The sequence below is a fragment of the Pelodiscus sinensis genome, chromosome 3 (assembly GCF_052426305.1).
Source record: "Pelodiscus sinensis isolate ZL-2025 chromosome 3, ASM5242630v1, whole genome shotgun sequence".
Lineage (NCBI taxonomy): Eukaryota > Metazoa > Chordata > Testudines > Trionychidae > Pelodiscus > Pelodiscus sinensis.
In genome coordinates, this window is record NC_143054.1 from 116,009,914 (window position 1) to 116,033,500 (window position 23,587).

Consider the following 23,587-nt stretch of genomic DNA (forward strand, 5'->3'; position numbering starts at 1 on the left):
AGTGTTTCTCAGTGACCAGTCTGTGGACCCATGCCAGTCCTGGAGATTTCCTTGACAGGTTAGGAAGGCAGCAACATGGTCCCTGATATCTCAATTTTTTTTTTTTTTTTTTTTTTTTTTTTTTTTGAAATACTGAACCAGAACCTTCAGTTTGTCAAATTTCCCATTTATTTTTGGCATTTTATTTAATAATTTTTTTATGTATTTGTTGTTTTATTTTTTAAAATTATTTTTCTCAAGCATTACATAGAAAACCCCAAGTTTACAAATATTTGAAGACCTAATTGGACATGTCCAATTATGATATGGAATTTTGGCTCTTCCTAGTATGTGTGAACTACTCAGTTATTGGTATTCATCTTTTACAACAGGGCTAAACATTTTATTTATTTACTTGTCCAATTATGTCTGCAAATATTTGTAAACTTGAGGTTTTCTATGTAATGCTTGAGAATTGTATTCCAGTTTTCCATCAGCAGAGTTCGCCGAACCGTGGTGAGCCCTGCTCGCCAGTCCCGCTGTCCGGCGATCTGCGCATGCGCAGATCGCCCGAACCTGGCTCTTCCAGGTTGCAGTCTACTCGCCACAGGCGAGTAGATTGCATTATTTGTCGAGCCCTGTCCATCAGTATGCAAATATTTTTATGTATGGAAGTTTGATTAGTTATACCTGTAACTATAGTAGTTGAATCACTTTTAGCGTGATAGTATTGGCTGAACTACAATTAGTATTCTAACTTGCTTTGTATTTAGTATTCTTTCTTGCTTTGAAGCAACCCGTAAGACAGATTAAATAAAAATACTGGCGTGGTCCTGCCTTGATGATCTCTCAAGGTCCCTTCCAGTTCTAGTATTCTATCATTCTGTGATTAAAAATTAGATTTTCTTCATCTAGAATACTGCTCTCTGGGGAATGGAAAAAAGCTGTTGCAATAAAAATTGAAAGTTAATAGTTTAAAAGTTTTATCTAGTTAAGTGAAAACATCTTTTCAGCCAGAAATAATTGGAGGAGTGCATTTTATCTCATTCATGGCATCAAATGCTTCAGCAAACTTTTTTCTAATTTTGAGGTTGCTTTTAAAAAAAAAAAAAGCAGCCATTTAAGCTCAAACTGCACTTTTGAAAACTTTAGTCCAAAATTTTTTTTAAATGCCCCAAACTTAATAGCTGCAAAGGGGGAGCTAGAATGAAAACTGTTTTAGTTTAATACAGCTAAATTGTACCTAAACTGTCCCTAGATACTTTTTCTTAGTGCTGCAACACAAATTTCATTTGGGTTATATCTGGTATATTTTTTTTAAACAGGAAGCTCCAATAGTGAAACCAGAAACTGTCCTGCGGAGAGTGCTGCATGCTTGTTACGTGGAGGCCATGCTTTTGATGTTGGCCGTCCTCAAGAACAGCTGCAACTGCATGATAAAGACAGGTACTTTTGGTGGCATTTAAGTATCAGAAAATATTGTATGTATATTTGTAAGGGCTCCGTTTTGTATTTCTGGACAAAACTATTCATTGTTTGGCTGATAGATACACCTGCATTCCATTGGATCTATTTCCAATTTTCTTTCTGTAATTAAATTTTGAAAGTGGCATCTCTTTTGTACACAGACAGGAAGAGACTAGGTTTTACTCTGTTCTTGTTGCCATAATGTAAAGGTTTTAATCCTTTTTTTAAAAAACCCCATGACACCATTTTTATATGTGAAAAGCTCTAGAGGATGAGGCAACTACTTAGCTTAAAAAAAAATTAAAAAATTAAGCTTAAAATTATTGGTGTTACTCTGGCATGGAATGTAAGGATATTAAGAAGCGGGTAACTGACTAATTGTGTAGTCGATACAATTTGTGTTGACTCCACAATTAGTCAATAAGGGGAGACATGGGCCGGAGCTACTCCTGCTGCACCTCTGCATTTTAAAAGTAATAAGAGCTGGGCTGCCTATGTACTCAGCTCCTCCTACATATAAAATGCAGAGCTGCAGCAGGGATAGGTCCAGGACCCAGACCACTGTGTCTCTGCCTCTCCTGCCCTCCCACCCCTGCACCGCAGAGCTGGTGCTGGGTGGAACTGCTTCTCCCTCCCGCTTTGATGCCTCTATCAGAGGCAGCGGGTGCAGGGGGAGGGGAGGATGCGAGTAGTTATATAGTGACTCAATTACCCAGTAAGCCTAGGCTTATCGGGTGTTTGACTAGTTTACATCCCTAATGGGATGGTCTACTGCCACAAATAAAGAACTCAGTTCTAATTCCAGCTGTGTTCCAGTGAGCTGCTGGATGCCCCACAGAAAATCATTTGGCCTCTGTCTCACTTCAGGGATCTGTGTTTAAAAACAAAACAAATAAACCAAAAAAAATCTTACATGGATATTACAGTAAAACTCTGATGGTCTGGCACTCCTGATGGTCCGGCACCATCAGGAACCCGGAAGTGCTCCGGACAGCCGGACCATTGGAGCAGATCTTCCCCCAGCTTCCCCGATTCAGCTGCTGCTAAAACTGACCAGCAGCTGAATCGGGAAAGCCGGGGGCAGAACAGCTGGAGTGCTGCCGGGTAGGTCCTGTAGCGCTGCCCCTTGGAGCTGCGGGACCAACCCGGCAGCACCCCAGCTGTCCCCGGTTCAGCCGCTGCTGAAATTGACCAGCGGCTGACTCCAGGAAGCCCAAGACAGAGCTGCTCTGCCTCAGCTTCCTGGAATCAGTCGCTGGTCAGTTTCAGCAGCGGCTGACTTGGGGACACCTGGGGCAGAAAAGCTGGGGTGCTGCCGGGTCGGTCTCACCGCGCCAAGGGTCGGCGCTACCAGACCAACCCGGCAGCACTCCAGCTGCTCTGCTGCAGGCGTCCCCGATTCAGCCGCTGCTGAAGCTGACCAGCAGCGGCTGAATCAGGGACTCCTGGGGCAGAGCCGGACTATCGGAAGGGGAGGCTATAAGGGGGTCTGGGGTAGCATCCCCCCACCCCACCCCAGGCCCCTCATAGCCCCCCCCCTTCTGATAGTCCGGCATATCTGATAATCCGGAACCCCCTGGGTCCTAGAGGTGCCGGATTATCGGAAGTTTACTGTACAAGGATTAGAGTCTAATGTTGCCATTATGCATTTGCATTAGCTGCCTCTTGGCTTCTGGGTATAGTAAAGATGTTGTGACCCCAAATTGTTTAGAATCTGCCAGCATGAGATCCCTTCTTTCCTTTTGTGACACTGCAGGCAGAGGCTACAGCCAGGCTGGAGCAACCTCTGCTTAAGGTGGATGGGGGTGGGGGCGGGGAAGGTGTGCTCCTTCTGGGCTGGATTAGTCGATTAAATGGGATTTCACATTCCCGGTTTGGATACAACTCTCCAGAAGTTACCAGCCTAAGGCAGGCACCCAACTTGGAAACTTTCAGACCAAATTGTTAAAATTTTGCCAATTTATAAGCAACTTAAAATGGAATCTGCACTGGGAAGTATCAGGCTATTGAGTAAGTCAGCTTTGTCTGGAATAGTTTTGGGATGAGAGGGGAAAATAAGACTCGAGATTCTTATAACTACAACTAATCAAAAAGGTGTGTAATCACTTCTCCCCATGCTCCTTTCCTCTTTTTAAAGATAGAATTTAATATTTTTAAAATACCTCTCCTAGAGTGTCTGGTCAAATTGCGAGTATCCTGTCTCATGGCATTTGATAACTAGCTCTCTTCTGTAGCACACTTTGTATTTATTTATAACTGGATTTTTGTTCTGTCTTTGTTTGTTTTTGTTAGACTTGAACTGAGTTATGAGAGAACATACAGTGAAGAAGAGAAGCTAGATTTCTGTCTTGGCCATGATCCAGCAGTGACTATTACTTTTGTATGCCCATCAAAGAGAAGAGGAGAGGTAATTACACTCTGGACTGCGTTAATAATCATTCTCAGTTCACGTCTCTGCTTTGCTAAGCGCAGAAACCTAGTATGTGCTTGCCTATCATTCACAAAGCTTATTAATCTTGAGATCCTCAGATAGGAAGTATTAATACTCACTCCTGATTTGAATTTTTTTAAAACTCAAAATCTTTCCAGAGATAGTTGTTCTAGGAATACAAATCAGAGAAAAGGTGGGTGAGCTCCCAGCTCTGTGAAACTTGAAAGTTTGTCTCAACATAAAGTTGGTCCAGTAAAAGATACTACCTCGCCCACTTTGGAGTCTCTATAATATCCTGGGACTAATATGGCTACTCCGCCACTGCAAACAATCATGGGGATACAAATGTGTTGTGGCTGTCTCAAAGAATCCTTTCTTGATTTGGATGATGATTTCTCTCTTCTGAGTTTCAATTTGTGTTGAGATCATTAGAGCCTAGTACAAGGGTGGAAATGGTATTCTCCCTCTAGAGTGTTATTCCTAGTCAAGAAGGTCTGCTTGCTAATGAGTGCAAACTGTTGTCCAGCCTGATTTGTGTGACAAGCTTCTAGTTTTTGTTCTGTGTAATTTGGTTCTATTTTAAATCTGGCCATTTGTCTTGCATTGATTTCACTCATTCCTGTCGTTTGCAAAATAAGAGTCAGGTGCTTGCTTTAATGCTGAATGTGCTTTAAGTGGAAAGAAAGTGCCCAAGAAATTATTCTGTCTTTATAAACGGATAAGAGCTTATTTTAAAGTGGTCTGTTTTCATGACCATATTTTCCTTCTGATTAAGTCCTTATAAGAATTTCAGTCTGCTTCTCATGAGTTAACTTCGTCTTCAGGAGATACTAATATTCTGATACAGTTAATAAGTTCCCAGAAGCTTCTACCAGAAGGTAGAGAGTCAAGAAGTGAGAACTCCAGAGTAAAGACCATTTACCAAGAATATGCAACAGTGTTATGGTAGAAGTAGGATGGGGGAAAGGGGAGGAAGAGAGGATGAATTCTGTGTAACTTGAGGTCTTATTCAGACAAGTGTCTCCATTCTTTTATTCATTTTAACTCTTGTCCCCCTTTAACATGCACAGAGTAGACTGTGTATATGGTTTGCACTTATTATCCTGGCTCTGATACAATCTCATGTTGGGCAAGTCAGTCTATTGGTTGATTGGAATTGCTTGATTAGACTCTTCAGGGTGTTGATGATTAGTGTTTGAAGAAGAAAACTGTTATGACACATTTTGCAAGCTGCAGAAAATCTTACCAATGTTAGCTGCATCAAGTCAACTCTCAACAGTGATAATTATATTCTCTTATTCTTACAAACTTGCTATACCATTGATAACTTTTCAGGACTTAAGTCTTTTGTGGTACCTTAGTTCTAGATACAATGACCAACATTTTTAAATCTAGCGCTTATGGTAGGTTTTTAGATTTAGTTGCCTATTGTAAGCACCTAGATTTAAAAAAAGCTGGTCACTTTTTTGAGTGTACAACAAAGATATTGCGTTCATTTTATATAGATTAAATATACAAATCAAGATGACAAACATTATAGTGTAATATAAAGGAGTCTTTAATTTCTTCAGTCTTTCTTTAAAAAAAAAAAAAAGTCTCTTACATTTTCAAAAGCATAGTCTGTCTTTGCTGGAAACTTGACTTTGACCTAACTGTGTGTGTGGGGGGGTGGGTGGTGCAAAGGCTGGAGGAGAGGGAGAAAGCAAAAGGTGTTAGTATATGTACCTTTCATCTGACTTCTAGTCAAATGAAACTTAAAAAAACCCCTGGTCTTATTTACAACTTTAATCATGTTCACTTCTGCATCAGCGCACAGGCCCCAAACTCACTGCCAAGCTCCACTGCCGGTATGAAATTGAATGGGTCACTGAATATGCCTGTCACAGGGATTACCTGGAAAGTAGAAACTGTAGTCTGACCAGTGAACAGCATGATATCTCCATTGACTTGACTCCACTCACTCAGCATCCAGGTAAATTCCTTATGTTTCTTTAACGGAAGGAAATAAATTCCATAAGCCAAAACCGTTGCTTGTGATAGCATCTGTGTATAGAGCATTTTAGACTGAAACAGTAACACGTTTCTGCAGTACCTGTTCAGGGTTGTTCTTTTTCTTTGAACTTTAAAAAAACAAAACAAAAAAAAGGCCACATTTAATTTCCTTTTACTGTTTCCTTAGGCTATGTCACACCGTACATGGCTAAAGATGAGAGAGAAGAATATTACTATTACTTAAATATTTGTGGGAGAACCACTGCAGGCAGTTGCCAGGAAGATGGTGGATATGTTTCTTCTTGCCAAGTAAAGCCTCAGGGTAACCAGAAAAAAGTGGCAGGGAAATTTGAGAACCAAACCCTCAGGTTTGTAAACTTCCCTCAAGGCATCTGAGCCACTTTTGTCCTTCAGATAGGTCACTGAAAAACACAAAGGGTAAACATCTGATAAACATTCCGACTTCTGTCTATTAGAAACTGTTTTGTTTTGTGAAATGTACAGAATGCAGTAGGAGGGTGAATAAATAGAGCTATGTAACCAGGCCCACCGAGCGGGAAGGTGGGTGAGCAAAGGGAGCAGTTGCCCTGGGGCCTGGCAGTTCAGAGTGGCTCCGGGCTGCTGGTCATTGCTGCTACTCCGGTAGCAGCCGTCGCTCCAAACCTTTTAAATCACTGCCAGAGTTCCACATACGTCATGTTCTGTGTAGCTCTGAGTGGCACTGAGGGCTGGCTGCCAGAGGTCCTGTCGATTCTGGGAGGGAGCACGGAGCCATCCACCCCTTTTCCATAGGACCCACAGATGCTGTCTGCTCTGTTACATAGACTCTGTTTTTATTTTGTGAGTTTAATATCGTGGTAATGCTTCAGCAGAGCTGTGCTTGCAAGCACCATGGCAGCTTTACAAGACCAAGGGAGCTAAGGTGCTCCACAAGAGGGGATTACCATAAAGTACTTCTCTCCTGTTCTGTGGGCTTTAATATTTAGACTTTCAGGCTGCTGCTGCTGAGTTGCTTGGCAGAACTTTGCTGGCAACATTACATCAGAATCCTGTTGGAGCCAGGCTATATAGAGTAATGAATCTGCTAGGGTTTCTTACTATGTTCAGCTCGGCAAAAGCATGCAACCTATTTTGCACTTCTGTGATGTACAATTTGTATGATTTTTTTGGAATTGCAAACCCATATAGTGGAGCAAGATCTCTGTGGGTATATTCCTTCCTGAGGCATCTCTAAGCTAGTTTGAACACTGGTACTTTCAAAACAGCACTCTTTAGATGATTTGATATACAGGGGTGTCTCTTAGCCTTGTTCTTCAGAACACGCTTTCAGAGCTTCTTGACTCTTTTCTGGGGTAGGACAGTGAGGAATGACTTTCTACCCCTTCAAGAACACAAATGCAAACCAACTTTTTCATGAAAATATTTTCATGCCAGCTTGATTAAAAAAGGAATGTTCTTCCAATAAATGGAATATTGGATGCTGGAGATCCTGAATGAAAATGATGGTGTTCTTAGAAGTATTTAATTTCTGGTAGGAAATATCCACAAAAAAGTTGATTTTGTTCAGAAAATGTATAATTGGTTCAAGGGGAAATCCCATGCGATGTAGATGGACAGAAAGAAAAGTTAGGGCCTGAGTCTCTGCTTATCTGTACTTCATGTAGTCATTTATGTCTGTGCAAACTGGTTGTTATACACTATAAATCAGAAAGGTGTAACTAAACAAAGTGCAAGCAGTGGAGAATTGGACTTAGTGTTCAGCTTAATTGTGAAGGAGTAACAACAGAATTTCTCAATAGTTGACAAATGCCAGGGAGAAAGCAATTAGAATATTCTTATTGTTATGGAAAACTCAGTTATTATGCTGAGTAACAATGTCTTCCTATGGCTAGAATGAAGCAGTTATCAGTTGCGTGAATTGGGCTTTCATTAGGTAGGACAAATAGCATGCTAATTTTTGTCATAGGTTAATTTCAAGCATTGGGATTTTTTTTCAGGTACTCTGATGGGGATCTCACTCTAACATACCCCGATGGAGATGCATGCAGCTCTGGCTTTCAACGAATGACTGTCATAAATTTTGAGTGCAATGAGACTGCAGGTGAGTGGATGGATTAGAATTATTTTACTGTGCACTTGTTGCCTGTATGTGTGTGTTGTGTTTTGCTATTCAACTAGTGGAACTACTTCCCGTGTGCGTGAGGCAGGCAGTTATGAGCCGACATGGTTGTTTCTAATTTCTTATCTGAGGGCATGATACATGACCTCCTGTTGAGAATCATTGCACTTACATTTGCCATAGTCCAGAATGACAGAGATTTTTAATCAGAGAGCATTTATGTTTAGTTTAAAAGCACTATATTTTTTTAATGTTCAACCACCAAAGGGTGTGTTTCTTCACTGTTTTCTTGGTCTGCAGTTAATTCTGTGGCTGATACTATAGTACAACACACTCTGTAATGTTTCTGCTATGATGTGGGTGTGAAAGGAACAAACCCCATTACCAGACTGTGCCTGTTGAAACCTAGTTTTCATATGATAATAAGTTCTCCTGGCTTTCTAACCTTTCAGGTAGCGATGGAAAAGGCACACCAGTGTTTACTGGGGAGGTGGACTGCACATATTTCTTCACCTGGGATACTAAATATGCCTGTGTTCAGGAGAAGGAAGATCTCCTTTGCAGAATTGCTGATAAAAAGAAACGATATGATTTGTCACCTCTGATTCGCAGTTCAGGTATAGCAGCAAAAATAAACCACTGTGTTTTACTGACTGTTTTCAATTTATTGTAAAATCATGTGTTTTCTTAACCACTGCTTCTTAGCCTCATCTTAGCTATTTCATGGGTTCTTAATATCCTTTTTTTGTTATACTAGTATTGAATTTCCTTTTTAGGGAAAAAATCTCTAATAATGAAGATTTAAACGTATTCTAAAGGTGCAGCCTATATCACTCTCCATTCCAGGTCATTTTATATGCAGCTATGGTTTTTAAACAGTTCTTCCTATTGTGGATGTGTTTGGAATCTTAGTCAGTGAGGCAAGACTGATATACCTAAAATAAAATCTCTTGTTCCCAGAGTCAGCGCAGAATTGGGAAGCTGTGGACAGCAGTCCTGTAAAAGCAGACAAGAAACACTTTTTCATCAATGTCTGTCATAAAATACTTAAAAAAGGAGTAGCTGTTGTTTGCTCAGATGATGCAGCTGTTTGCTCTGTTGGTGAGTGCATAGCTTTGAAACACAAGGATGTGTCTAGACTACCTAGTTTTGTCGACAAAAGTGGACTTTTGTCGACAAAACTATACCAGCGTCTACACTACTGCTGAGTTCTGTCGACATAACGTCGACAGAACTCAGTAGTTTTGTCGACGCTGGTATACCTCATTTTACGAGGCATAACACCTTCTGTCGACAGAACTCTGTCGACAGAAGGTGTTATTGCCTGTAACATTGCGTCCAGACTACGGAGTTCTGTCAACAAAGCAGCTTGCTTTGTCGACAGAACTCAATGTGTCTGGACGCTCTTTGTCGACAGAAGTTTTGTCGACAAAACTTCCGTCGACAAAACGTGGTAGTCTAGACGTACCCCAAGTGTGTATGGAATATTACTTGTGAAAATAGATGACGCTTCATTGAGATTGGTGTGGTTTTTTTTTTTTTGTAATAACCTGAGAGGCACGAAGAATGGGGGTGTGTGGGGATGGGGGACGAGAATAGGGATAAAGTGGTGCCTTGAGCCCCCAAAAAGAGCCCAGGAAAAAACAACATAAGCATAATTTCATTTCTTGTTAGAACAATTGTTCTTGATTGATATTGTTGTACATTTCACTTTGTGATATACTTTAAGATGTAAAACAGCAAAATTGCCATAAAGTAATTATGCAAACAGAAATTCCTCAGTGTTGTTTCTACCCCTTATCCCTACTCCCAGTGTACCATTTCAATATGGATTCAGCTGTTTTGTAGCTCAGGGAAATCTCAAAACAGCTATTGCTTTAAAGTAAACTCTTTTCTCTTCTTTCTGCCCCCAGATAAAAATAACCAGCCTAAAAATCTAGGAAGGTCTATGTCTCCTCTCAAAATAGTTGGAGATCGGATTCAGCTTACTTACTCAGATGGCGACAGCTGTGGGCAGAACAAGAAAATCAAAACCGTCATAACCCTTGTGTGCAAGCCAGGTGAGAATGTTCACATTCGCTTGTTTCCTAAGCTTTTGATAATGAAAGGTAAAAGTGGAAACTATTTAGTCTTTCTGGAGTTGTTCTACTGGAAAAGTTAGGGTTTTTTTACATCTATAGGTACAAAATATATGAAGTAGAATGATGATCTAGTGGTCAGGGGACTAGCAATACCTGGGATCAAGTCCCTGCTCCTCCACAGATTTCCTGTCACCTTAGGCAAGTTACTTAGCCTTTCTGCTTACCTGTTCCTTATCTGTAAAATTGGGATAAGAGCACTTTTGCGTTCCACTTATGTGAGTTAAGGATACACTGAAGAGTGTGAGGTGCTCAGATTTGTAATGCTGGGGCCTGACAACTTTAATAGTAGTAGAGGGTTTCAAAAACCATTAAAAATCCTTTGGCAAAAGCTTTTCTAAAATGCATCCGTGACTTTTGCTAGCAACAAAACTGCTAAGTTGGCAGTGTGTGTGAAGATGAGCTACAGGGTAGAGAAGGAATGAGGTAATTGGAGGAACAAGGAAGATGTCATGGTGGCCTTGAGTTTAGTAGAAAAGGGGGCAGGAGAGAGCAAGCGGTTAAGCGAGGCTGTGGGATGAGGGCAGAGAGAGATTGGGGCTAGGGAAATGAGAGCACTGGGGGGATACTGGTTGCCAGGGAAGAATAGGTGACTCTGAAACTGGGGTGAGAGCGCCGCAAATTGTGGTCAGAGGGAAGGGGCGGTGGAGGGAGCCTAGACAGCAGGCAAGTGGTATCTGTGCAGTTTGGCTATAGAGCTCCTACTCCCTCAGAGGTATGCAAGTGGCTCTTGCGGTGGGGGAAGCAGTGCTGGGCTGCCCCTAACAGCTGGCCTTTGAGGGCAGGGCATTTTCTCCAAAGTGGGTTGGGGTGGGCTGGGCTGTGCAGCCTTCATGCTCTCCACTCTGGGTTTTCTGTATCTGGAGAGAGATCCTGGTGTGAGGTTGTCAGGGCTGTTCCCCACTCTGGCTTGCTGAATGCAGAAGGTGGGGGCCCACAAGAGAACTTCAAAACCTTGCTTCTACAGGCACTACTGATTCACCTAAACGTCCCCCCAGAATACTAATACACAGATTTTGAGGAATTTGCTGTCACCATCAAGTGCTTGTGATCTCTAATAAAACAGGGGTGAACACTTGAAACTACCCCCAGTTTTGTCCCAAAATATCTTGAAAAATAAAAGGCAGGGGGGAGACTGAACTGCAGTCTCTGGTAGCTGACCCCTCAGTCAGAGGCAGGCAAATACAGACAGACCCTCCAGGACACACAAATCAAATAATCACCTTAAAAAGTGATTTTTTTTAAACTACAAAATGAAGATAAACTTGATAACGCATACTTGGTTGCTAGATGTTACAGTGCAACTGAGGAAAACAAATTAAAAACATGGGGGAAAAACCTCTGGCACAATGCTTAGATGGTAGTAAATGGGGAGGGCAGCATAGAATCACACAGAGCAGTTCAAACCAAACCACAAAATAAAGAAAAATTACCCTGAATGTGACTGGACTCACGTTTCCCTGGTACTCGCGTCTAATTTTCTCTTTGTTCAGTCCGCTCCCATGCCCTGAATTCTGGGGGGTGGGTGTGTGGGCGGGAGATGGGCGAGAGCATGGTAGTCCTGCCTGGGTTTAAATCATTCTGTGTGTCTCAACTCCTGGTTTAACTCTCCCCCACAAAGAAAGCAGGCCAGGGAACCTATATCCAATTCAAATTTCAGCCCTCTATCTCCATTGGTTCTCCTGGCTCTCTGGCCAACAACTCAGGTACCTAGCAAAGGTAACCCCTTAGTCACCAGGTGCTGGTCAGCACTCCCCTTGTTCATTACAGAGGGGCTCAAGCTGGTTGGAAGGTGCCTAATGTGAGTCATAGGAGAATCATAGAATACTAGGACTGGAAGGGACCTCATGAGGTCATCGAGTCCAGACCCCTGCCCTCACAGCAGGACCAAGGTCTGTCTAGACCATCCCTGATAGACATTTATCTAACCTACTCTTAAATATCTCCAGAGATGGAGATTCCACAACCTCCCTGGGCAATTTATTCTAGTGTTTGACTACCCTGACAGTTAGGAACTTTTTCCTACTGTCCTACCTAAACCTCCCTTGCTGCAGTTTAAGCCTGTTGCTTCTTGTTCTATCCTCAGAGGCCAAGATGAACAGGTTTTCTCCCTCCTCCTCATGACACCCTTTTAGATACCTGAAAACTGCTATCATGTCCCCCCTCAGTCTTCTCTTCTAAACTAAACAAACCCAATTCCTTCAGCCTTCCCTCATAGGTCATGTTCTCTAGACCTTTAATCATTCTCGTGGACCCTCTCCAATTTCTCCACATCTTTCTTGAAATGCGGTGCCCAGAACTGGACACAATACTCCAACTGAGGCCTAACTAGGGCAGAGTAGAGCGGAAGAATGACTTCTCGTATCTTACTCACAACACCCCCGTTAATGCATCCCAGAATCATGTTTGCTTTTTTTGCAACAGCATCACACTGCTGACTCAAATTCAGCTTGTGGTCCACTATAACCCGTAGATCCCATTCTGCCGTACTCCTTTCTAGACGGTCGCTTCCCATTCTGTATGTGTGAAACTGATTGTTCCTTCCTAAGTGGAGCACTTTGCATTTGTCTTTATTAAACTTCATCCTGTTTACCTCAGACCATTTCTCCAATTTGTCCAGATCATTTTGAATTATGACCCTATCCTCCAGATTAGTCATAACCCCTCCCAGCTTGGTATCATCTGCAAACTTAATAAGCATACTTTCTATGCCAATATCTAAATCGTTGATGAAGGTATTGAACAGAGCCAGTCCCAAAACAGACCCCTGCGGAACCCCACTTGTTATGCCTTTCCAGCAGGATTGTAAACCATTAATAACTACTCTCTGAGTACGGTTATTCAGCCAGTTATGCACCCACCTTATAGTAGCTCCATCTAAGTTGTATTTGCATAGTTTATTGATAAGAATATCATGTTAGACCATTTCAAATGCCATACGAAAGTCTAGGTATACCACATCCACCGCTTCTCCCTTATCCACAGGACTCGTTATCCTATCAAAAAAAGCTATCAGACTGGTTTGACATTACAGGAGAGACGGTGGCTGAGCGGAAGTTGGGGGCGGGGGGTGGGAGAGGCAGTCCTGGCTTCAGATGTGCCAAAGTCCAGGTAGAGAGGTTGCAGAGTGCATGTCCCAGCCCCTGCAATGGTGGCCACCTTTATACCCAGCTTTGACCCTTGTTACTTTTTCTTGTAACAGAACTGCATCATGTTCATGTATCCTAGATTTAGTAAAGGAGAAATAGGATTGCTACTGTAGACATGATGTGGAGGAGAATTTTTAATCCAGTTTTTTTTTTTGAAGAGGTGTTGCAAGTCATGAGGGCATATGGTAAATAAAAAGGGTACTTTTTTGACCAGCATCTGCGTTCAGTGGGAGAACAGAACTGATAGCTCAGCCTTCTGAAAGCTTTGTCTTGTTTCAGGCCATTTGCTACTAAGCTTAGCAGAAGCGACTTGAAAATCAATGACAGTCCATGTGACAGCTCAGCTCCATACCGTTCTTTTTTTTTTTTTTTTTTTAAATACTAGGTGATCTAGAAAGTGCTCCTGTGTTTAACTTGAAGAGTGATGACTGTTTGTATGTGTTTGAGTGGTATACAGCTGCTGCCTGTGTCCTTTCTAAAACTGAAGGAGACAACTGCAGTGTCTCTGATGCTCAAGCAGGTATGTATCCAACATCTACTGAGGCTGGATTCAAGCTTTTTGTTAGTGGAGAAATCTTAGCTATGTGGAATTTCTTATTTGACAATCCTAGACTTGTGTATGTACTCTTTCTTGCATTTGAAGCTTGATCTATGAGAGTAGGTATGTAGAAATAGCTGCTAGGTTAATGCACGAGCAGATATTCCATTTGCAGTCATACATGCAATTTAGCCAGGCATATGATGTGGAAATTCATTCTGAAAGGTAGAAAGACATGACAGTTGTGCAGAAGAATTAACATGAGCTCTTAATAGAGTATTCAGCTTAGATTAAAAAGACTATCTGCTTTAGTCAAATGTTACCTGTATTTATGGATTTGGTTTAGAAAATATAGTATAGTTGTCTTGACTATTGTCCAGGAGTTTTCAGGACAGTCAAAGGGAGAAAACAGAAAACATACCTGCACATACTGAACAAGTGTTTTTTTGTTTGTTTGTTTGTTTGCTTCTCAATAGGGTTTTCTTTTGACTTGTCACCATTAATCAAGAAAAGTGGCAGCTATGTTGTTAACACAACGGATTACGATTTCTACATAAATATTTGTGGTGGTGTGCCAGATGAACATTGTAAGTCAAAATCAGTGGCAGCCTGTCAAGTAGCAAAAGGGCAAGTATCTTTCGTCTCATGTAATCTCTGTTTGGTCAGTAGTTGTACATAGTGCATTAGGTGCCCTTCTCTAAATGTGGTCATGAAGTAACTAGCTTGCTGAAGTTTAATTATGAAGTCCTGTAATTCTTTAAGATGTACTGCTTAGAACACCTTTACCAGTTCAGGCAGTCCCCGACTTACGCGTATCTGACTTATGTCGGATCTGCAGTTACGAACGGGGCTGCCCCAGAGTACACGGACTGCGGGACCTTGCGGTCCTGCCGCCCGTGTACTCTGGGGCTTTCCCTGCGTCTCCCTGGTCTGCAGACCAGGAAGAGACAGAGCAAAGCCGCGGAGGGGCTCGGGCAGCGGGGCAGCCCCGCTGCCCGAGCCGCCCCCCCCCCCCCCCCCGCGCAGCTTTGCAAACCGCGGGGGGGGGGGGGGGGGAGAGGCTTGGGCAACGAGGCAGCCCAGGCGCGCCTGGACTGCTCCGCTGCTGGCTTCCCCGCGGCTTTACAAAGCTGCGGGGGGGGGGGGGGGGGGCTCGGGCAGCGGGGCACCCCAGGCGCGCCTGGGCTGCTCTGCTGCCGGCTTCCCCGAGGCTTTGCAAAGCCGCGGGGGAAGCCGGCTGTGGGACAGCCCAGACGCCCCGCGGCTGTCCCGCTGCCGGCGTCCTCAGAGGCTTTGCTCCCCGTCTCCCTGGTCTGCTGGTCTCCAGCAGACCAGGGAGACGGGGAGCAAAGCCACGGAGGACCCAGGTGGCGGGACCGCGGTCCGTCGCCCGTGTCTTCCTGGTCTGCTGGGGTGGGGGGGGGGGCCCAGCTAGTACGCCCCCCCACCCCCAAGCAGACTAGGCTTTTCTCCGGACGCCTGTGGCAGAGCAGCTGGGGTGCTGCCGGCTGGTCCCGCAGCGCCGCTCTGGGCGCTACTGGTCCAACCCAGCAGCACCCCAGCTGCTCTGCCCCAGGCATCCTGATTCAGCCGCTGCTGAAACTGACCAGTGCTGACTACAGGAAGCCCGAGGCAGAGTTGCTCTGCCCCGGGCTTCCTGGAATCAGCTGCTGATCAGTTTCAGCAGCAGCTGACTTGGGGACGCTTGGGGTTCTTAAGTTGATTCTGAATGTAAGTCAGAACTGGTGGTCAGTTTTGGCAGCGGCTGAATCTGGACGCCAGTTCCGACTTGCATACAGATTCAACTTAAGAACAAACCTACAGTCCCTATCTTGTACGTAACCCGGGGACTGCCTGTATATGAAAATGTCTCCCTTCATACCTCCCACCTGAGTGGGGGAGGTGGGCGGCCCTTGCAAACCTAAGTTTCATTTAAAGAGCAGTTCTGCTCTGAAAAGTGATAGTTATTGAATAATAAGGAACTTATTTTACAATTTTTCAATGGACCAAATTCTGTCCTCACTGAAAATGGCTAAGTTGGATAAGTATGACTGAGCCAGAATTTGGCTTGCAGAGTGGTTGAGGTTGTATGTGGTGTTGCATTTATGAGCCCCTTTATGCTGCTAAATCGCAGGCTCAGTTTGCAAGACTAAAAGTTGGATAACATTGTCATCTTTACCTGTAAACGGAGAGGAGTTGTTCTGGAAGCCATTAAGATTCAATAAACCTAGAACCCCCTCTCCCACTGCTGCATACTTTGTTGTTGTTTTCAAAGTAGAGCTCCACTTCAACTGATGAGGGTGTTACTCAGTATGCTAATAGTTGTGTGTCTCAGATCTAGCATTTTGAAAACTTGGCTTTCCCTCTAAGGGTACTGTGTGGGTGCGCACACCCTAGCTTTTTAGGTGGTGTCTTATGAGTTCAGTTAGCATTTGATTTAAATTAATTATTTTCAACTTGTATATGTTTTTTTTTGTTTTGTTTTTTTTGTTCTTTTTTGTTTTTTGCCTTTTAGCACTGACAATACCTGGAGTCTAGGAGAACCCAGTTCCAAACTTTCTTACTATGATGGAATGATTCAGTTGACCTACAAAAATGGTTCAACCTACAACAATGAGAAGAAAACGCAGCGATCTACCCTTATAACTTTCTTATGTGACCGTGAAGCTGGAATTGGTCTGCCTGAATACCAGGTAAGAACTTTCAAATGAGCAAGAGGGAGGTGAATAGAAACCCCTACATTTCTAGAATTTCTAATGACCCTCTTCATTGTCTGTGAAACCTGTGTAAAACAAAGGACTCTCAAGTTCCCAGTAGCTGAGGGAATTTTGATAAGGCATTTTGAATTACTGTTGCAGAGCGTCTGCCTCTGGTTACAGTCATAACCTTGAGAGCGGCAAAGTGGTTTTTTTTTTTTTTTTTTTTGGTCTGGCGTGCTGAGCAACAGCAGGATTTTGCCCTGATTTGGCCACTTTCCAGCTTGAATAACTATGTTCTGCTCATGTGTCAAACTACTGTGGTTATTGGAGCCATGCCCATACCTTTTATATTCTTCTGTAGCATCACTTGGATAAAAATATAGTCGCCTGTCGTGGTGCGGAGGAGGCTGCATCCCAATGTCTGAAGCTGCATGCAGGAGTGACTTATTAAAGAGCTGGGGAATCTTGTGGCATGAAAGATGCTCAATGAATAGAAGAGAGTGGTTTTGGTGATAACTGGGGTATATACACACTGGAGTGGATGACAGAAGCTCTGGATCCTGTGTTTTGGTATCCTGAGAGAGGATAGGTTGGATACTTGCCATGTATAAGGCAACTGACCCATTTTACCCAAGTTGAGGCATAACCGTTCATAGGACAGGTTGGACTCCTAAATCCAGGACTGTCTGGTCCAGCAGCATCTGTGGTTTGGCAGGATCCTGGATGTTGCTGGACCATAGAGCCCTGCCCAGCACCCAGGTGTGCGAGCTGGTTGGGAGTCCAGCAGCAGGGAGCCACACCATCGGGACCAGTTAGCTTCTGTCCCTGGGGAGCGCCTGCTGGGCGCAGCAGCAGGGCACCTATAGAGCCCCGCACCAAATCGGGGTTTCCTGGCTACGGCAGCAGCAGGACAGCCGTGGAGCCCCATCCCTGGGACGCTCCAATTCGGCACAGCGGGACTACAGCAGCTGGGGAGCTCTGTCCCCAGACACCCTCAGCCAGCTGGCAGCAGTGGAGCCGGAGCCAAGCCCAAGCCTGTAACGGCAGAGCTGGAGCAGAGCCACCTGGAGAGAAGGGCAGTGTCTTAGGAGGCCGGTGGCAGGGAACCTCCCCATATCCAGCAAGTTCCCTTGTTAGGAATGGGTCCGGTTCCAAGGGTGCCAGACCAGAGAGGTCCAGCCTTTATCCAGCCTGTTCTGTTGTGAGCTATTCTGTCTTCCTATGATTCTGGTAACATAGGTAGAAGACAAGTACACGTACAACTTTAAATGGTACACTAAATATGCCTGCCCAGAGATGCCATTGGAATGTGTTGCGACTGATCCAAACACCATGGAACAGTATGATTTATCAAGGTAGGATAAATAGACTTGTAATTGAAGAATATAACCTGCATATAAAAACTAATGTCCTATCTAGCAAAGTTTCACTGTAAATTAATTTCTCCGCTGAATAGAAGCTCATCATTCTTGACCATCTTGAATTGTAAAGGGTTAATAAGAAAGACTATACCCATTTTTAGAAGGCACATTGTGCCTGTCATAGGTGTAAATTAATTAGTGTCCTGCATTTATTGTGTGTGTGGCCCTGCTTTGACCACAAAAAATCTGCAATCATAACTTTGTCTCTTTATGTGCAAACAAGCACAGAAAGTGCAGTTAGAGGTTTTGTTGCCAAACATTTAGTCCCTAGTTTACTTTATACTGTTGCAATGATAATACAGTAAAACTCCAATATGCCGGCACCCAATTGTTCGGCACTCCCGATACTCTGGCATCAAAATGTCAAGTGCTTCTGTCTAGCTGATTAAAAAGCCGGCCACTCAGCACATGTGCCGGCTGTACCCAGACCAAGCATAAGGTTGGGGAGGGGGGAGTGGGATTGTATTACAGTATGGAGAAGAGTGTTTTGCTTCAGCGAAGAGGAAAGGAGAGTGGAAGGGGAGGAGGATCAGGTTACAGCACGGAGTGGAAGCGAAGAGGAAAGGGAAGGGGAAAGGGAGGGAGACTGTGTCCTGGCCAGCTGTCAAGCCATGCACCTGTACCAGGACCTCCCGATACTTCGGCATATCTGATAATCTGGCACCACCTAGGATCCAAAGGTGCCGGATAATTGGAAGTCTACTGTAGCAAGTAAAGGAGATTCTGTATTTGCTGCTTCTGAAAAAGTTGTTAAATAACTTTTTGAAGAATGAATTTTGCTTGCTTCTTCCTACTTCTCTAGCTTTCTCCATTTATATGATAGATGTGCGTTGTAATTTAAGAATATAAATATTCCACTTTGGCAATACAGCTTATCGAAATCTGAAGACCGGGGTGAAAACTGGTATGCCATGGACAACTCCGAACCAAACGCGCACAAGAAATATTACATCAATGTCTGCCGTCCTCTGACTCCTGTTCCAGGATGCGATCGATCTGCTTCAGTCTGTCAGATGAAGTATGAAAAAGATCATGTGAGTGTCACTTTTACCTCAGCCACAAAAGTTAATACATCAAATGTTATGTGTGGGTCAAAGATCCATTTTAAATGCCGAAATTGCTCTGTAGGAAGGTAAAAATAATGTCTGTGGGGACTAGAAGCACTGTCGTAATCATTAGCAAAATAGCAGGTCTTCCAGTAGGACTGTGGTTTGTAGTTTAATAGCCCTAATAGTTAAGGGTCAAACTATCCCTCAGAAGGCCATTCATCTAGAGTAATACCAAATGTATTCTTCTTAGGAGCAAAATGTTTCCCTCCTTTAAACTACATTGTTACTTGAGGGTTGGCTTACTGTAACCACCAGTCTCCCATTTTTGTCACCTCACTGTTACTCACCTTTCCCTGTGTACCTTATTGATTTTGCAGCCAGCACGTACAATTTATCTTGTGAGGATGGATAATGCATAATGTTCTGCCTTAAGTCAGGAAACTCTGGCCATTTCTTCAGAATCTCAAAATCCTCCTTCCCCCATCTAAATCCCACAAGCTTTTAAAAAATAAAATCCAATGAGTGTTGGTCCGCTCTTGGTAAACTCTTACTTATTTAACAAGACAAAAGGTTGGGGAGCTGGGTGCTGGGGTGGAGGTAGTGCAGCCGGTGTTATGGATGAGTGTCCTGAGCAGCGTATGCACCTGCAATTCGCTGCAGGAGCCAGCAGCTGAACATTCTAGTAAGAGCGAGGGGGTGGTCCCCATCCAAGAATTTGTCAGTCACCCTCCTGCTTTGTGTTAAACCAATCTAAAAATGACAGTTTATTGCTTTCAGATGCAGACATCTTCCTGTTAATGTTAGCCTCAGGCCTTGTACCCACTCCAATGCAAGTTCTCTTCCAGATCCTGTGCAAACTGAAAGGAAGCCTCAAAAATCCTATAGCATTCTATTCACTCATCCACAACCTCTTTGTCTAGATCTTATTTTATACATTAGAGTGGACTGTGGTAGAGAAGGGCTTCAAAGTGTAAAAGCAAACTTTAGCCGTCAGCTGTTTCCTGTCCATCTGAGTTCTGATACTGTTTTTCTCCTCTGGGTAGACATACCCTTAGTCCAGGGATAGGCAGCACTCCAAGGTTTTGGTAAGTGGTCAAGGGCTGCACTTTTCTATGGAGGTGATGCGGGGTCTGGGATGGTGTTTGAGTGCAGAAGGGAGCTTGGGGTAAGGGATAAAAAGGGTACAGGAGAAAGTATGGGGTGTGAGAAGGAGTCTGGGTGAAGGAGGGAGTTGCTGCACATGAAGATTCACCCTACCTCCAGCACAGAGTCAGATGGAGCTGCCAACTGCTCTGAGCCCTGGGGTTGCTCCCTGCCTGTGAGTTCAGTGGGGTGGGCTGCTGGCCAGATTGAAAGGCTTGACAAGCCAGATGCAGCCCCTAGGCCATATCTTGCCCACACCTGTCTTAGGATCTGTCTAGACTGCAGAAAAGGTATCCCAGAAAAGCAGTGCCGCATCCAAGCAGCTCGTCTGCTTTTTTTGGAAAAATTTTCAAAAACGTGGATGCACTCTTTCTCCATCCCTATCAACCTCATTTTACAAGGAAGAAGGATGTGTCAAGAGGACTTTTTTCCAAAATGGGGTGCTGTGTAGATGCACCAAATTTTGGAAAAGCCTCTTTCGACAGTAAAGAGGAAAAAGATACACAATTTGCATACTGCAAATTGCGTTTCTTTTTCTGACTTAATTCTTCAGTGTAGACCTAGCCTTAGTCTCCTTGTGCCTGAGTTCCCCACTTCTGTAAATGGGAAGAACTTCCTAAGTCACAGAGGTATATTGGATAAAATCCATGAATGATTGTGAGGTGCTCAAATTTGATAGTGAGGGCAATACAAGTATTTTGTGTAACTACACTTCTGAAACATTTTTCAGATGTATTTCTTTGCAAGACTCTATCCAAGTCTATAACACCAATGGGTGTTATATTAATTGGGTGCTGAATTCTGTCAGGAGGAATGGCAGCATGAATTGGTTTTGCATCAGGATTGAGATACAGTAGGGAAACCTGCATAATAGTCCACTGTCATCAGTCTTTCACTTTCCTGGACATTGCAATTGCAGAGGGTGGTGGTTGTTGGCCTGGATGAACATATTGCAAACTCGGAAATCTACTTGGGCTCTGTCCTGTGGGAACCTAATATGGCACTTCTGGGGAAATACCCTATTGTTCGTGACTGCTTGATCTCTCATGAGCAGGACAAACTGCAGCAGCATTAGATGTCAGATGAAAGCTTTTTCAGGCTCTCCAAAACAGTGATGTCCCAACTGAGTCTTGTACCATATTCTTAAAAGCTTGTTCTTTATTTATTTGGATCAGTCAAGTTCTCGCATCACAAGTGGGACAAGTACCACAATTTGGGATCCCCTACTCAAAATCCTTTTGTTGAGCTGTAGTTAGTTGACAGACAGGGATCGTAAAGGTTTAAGGGAGCCTTTTAGACACCTTTCTGTAAAGCACGATTTATAGATGGAATTGATCTATCTTTGGTGGGACTGTTAAATGTCAAGATCATTTTGAGGGAGCGGGGGAAGATAGATTTCTTAATCTCTCCATTGCTGTTTCATAGTTGACTGCATATTTGAAAAAAGGATATTACAGAATGTCATCTTAGCTTGGCAAAAAACTCTGGGTAGAGCAGAGAAAGGGAAGCTTGATTTTATTATTTTACTTTTTGAGAAGCGAAGACTGTTTCACTGGCAATCTTTTTTTTTTTCTTCATTCTAGGATTCCTTTTCTGAAACCACTTCCATTAGTAACCTGGGGGTTGCTAGCAAAGGCCTAGTAATCGAAAGACGTGGTCGAGTCCTCCTAACCTACACAAATGGTTCCATGTGCATCAATTCTGATGGGAAGAGAACCTCCTATACAACAATAATCCATTTTACCTGCTCCAAGGGCACTTTTGTAAGGATGGAAATGCTTTTAGTAGTCTCCTAATTATACTAATCTTCTAAGGCTCTGTCTGGGGTGCTGAAGCAGTGTTCTACTGGGGGCATGTTGAAGACTGAATAGTGGGCACTTTTTTTTTTGTTTGTTTCAATCACTGTGATGCTTCAGCAGTCATATCTAGAGTTGACTTAGAGTCTTTTAAATACCTAGCTAACGAACAAGACTATAGCAATTGAGAAGTCAATGGTGTGATCTGGAGGCAATATTTTAGACTAGCTCTCCTATGACACTGACATGCATGAGGACTTACAGATGTAACTCCACTAGTTTTAAGTTACACGTGCATTGGAGAACTTACAGTATGCAGCCATAGAGAGATTAGATCCAAAATGAGGAAACCTGTGTACTGTATTTAATAAGGCAACCAGGTTTAACAGTTTCACTGTCTCTATGCTTTGTCATGACTATACAGGCAGTCCCCGACTTACGTGGATCCGACTTACGTCGGATCCCTAGATACGAACGGGGTGAGGCAACTCCCACACATGCGCAGCAGCATTCCCGGGGCTCGCTCACCTGGGTCCTAGGATCCTCCTCCTCCTCGGGCCGGCTCCTCCTGGGGTCCCGCAGAGCTGCCGGGCAGAGGAAAAGTGCCTCCCCATGCCCGCTGCCCCCCCCACCCCCCCTGCCAGCAACAGGCTGCCCCCTCCCCTGAGCAACAGGCTGCCGAACAGCAGACAAAAGCAGCCTCTCTGCCCCTTCTCCCCTCTATACATGCCGGGCTCCCGGAGCGCAGCAGCGTCCCCGGGGCTCGCTCACCTGGGTCCTAGAATCCACCTCCTCCTCCTCTTCGGCCGGCTCCAACTGGCCTCTGCCTGCAGCAGCTGGCCACAGGGACAGGGATCCCGCAGAGCTGCCGGGCAGAGGAAAAGTGCCTCCCCACGCCCGCTGCTCCCCTCCCCCCCCCCCCGTGGCCTCGCATCCTGCACGCCTCCCCCCCCCCCCCCCCCCCCCCCCCCGCCAGCAACAGGCTGCCCCCTCCCCTGAGCAACAGGCTGCCAAACAGCAGACAAAAGCAGCCTCTCCGCCCCTCCTCCCCCTATACATGCTGGGCTCCCTGGGCAAACAAAGACTCCACCAAAACAAACAAAGTGCTGGCCTCATTGTGTTAGCAAAAAAAGGACCCTCCTCTTAGAACCCTGGGTGGTGTGTGGAAATAAAGCTATTAGCTCAAAGCATGGTGCAGAGCTGTTTGGTATTTGATGAGTTACTCCTTTAGTCCTGAGTTTGTCACAGGGACAGAAATAGATGTGAAATCTTCTGAACAGGGGAACAGACAGCAAAACAAACATTAGAGGGGAGTTAACCTTTCCCTATGCTATCCAAAACTAAAAAAAATGTTTGGCTAGAGTTTCCCCTACATATGTACCAGTTCCGACTTACATACAAATTCAACTTAAGAACAAACCTACAGTCCCTATCTTGTACGTAACCCGGGGACTGCCTGTACAACAGTTTCCCATTTGGTCATATGGAAATTACAATTCATTAACTGACTTAAATCTGAATTCCCTTGTTTATGTGGAGTTAAGGCAGAAGGCCCAGAATAATTCTTCTAAGTTTGTTCTTGCTGTACCCTAAACTTTTGAAATATTGCATGACTCTGTATTATAGCATCATGCTCAGTGTTTTCATATAAGGGATATAAGGACAT

The 23,587-nt window shown here is 44.0% G+C and overlaps 1 protein-coding gene across 2 annotated transcripts in view; it reads left to right on the forward strand.

Annotated features, from left to right (window-relative positions):
• The window catches only part of IGF2R (insulin like growth factor 2 receptor), a 101,010-nt gene that overhangs the window by 33,454 nt on the left and 43,969 nt on the right, over positions 1-23,587 (forward strand). For both annotated transcript variants that reach the window (XM_075924562.2, XM_075924563.2), the window contains exons 6-19: positions 1,305-1,425; positions 3,739-3,853; positions 5,687-5,849; positions 6,057-6,237; positions 7,867-7,970; positions 8,441-8,605; positions 8,949-9,089; positions 9,902-10,048; positions 13,661-13,795; positions 14,290-14,440; positions 16,329-16,506; positions 17,752-17,867; positions 18,805-18,967; positions 21,709-21,888. In XM_075924562.2, the coding sequence (XP_075780677.2) occupies positions 1,305-1,425; positions 3,739-3,853; positions 5,687-5,849; positions 6,057-6,237; positions 7,867-7,970; positions 8,441-8,605; positions 8,949-9,089; positions 9,902-10,048; positions 13,661-13,795; positions 14,290-14,440; positions 16,329-16,506; positions 17,752-17,867; positions 18,805-18,967; positions 21,709-21,888 (2,060 nt within the window). The remainder of the gene's footprint in view (positions 1-1,304; positions 1,426-3,738; positions 3,854-5,686; positions 5,850-6,056; positions 6,238-7,866; positions 7,971-8,440; positions 8,606-8,948; positions 9,090-9,901; positions 10,049-13,660; positions 13,796-14,289; positions 14,441-16,328; positions 16,507-17,751; positions 17,868-18,804; positions 18,968-21,708; positions 21,889-23,587) is intronic.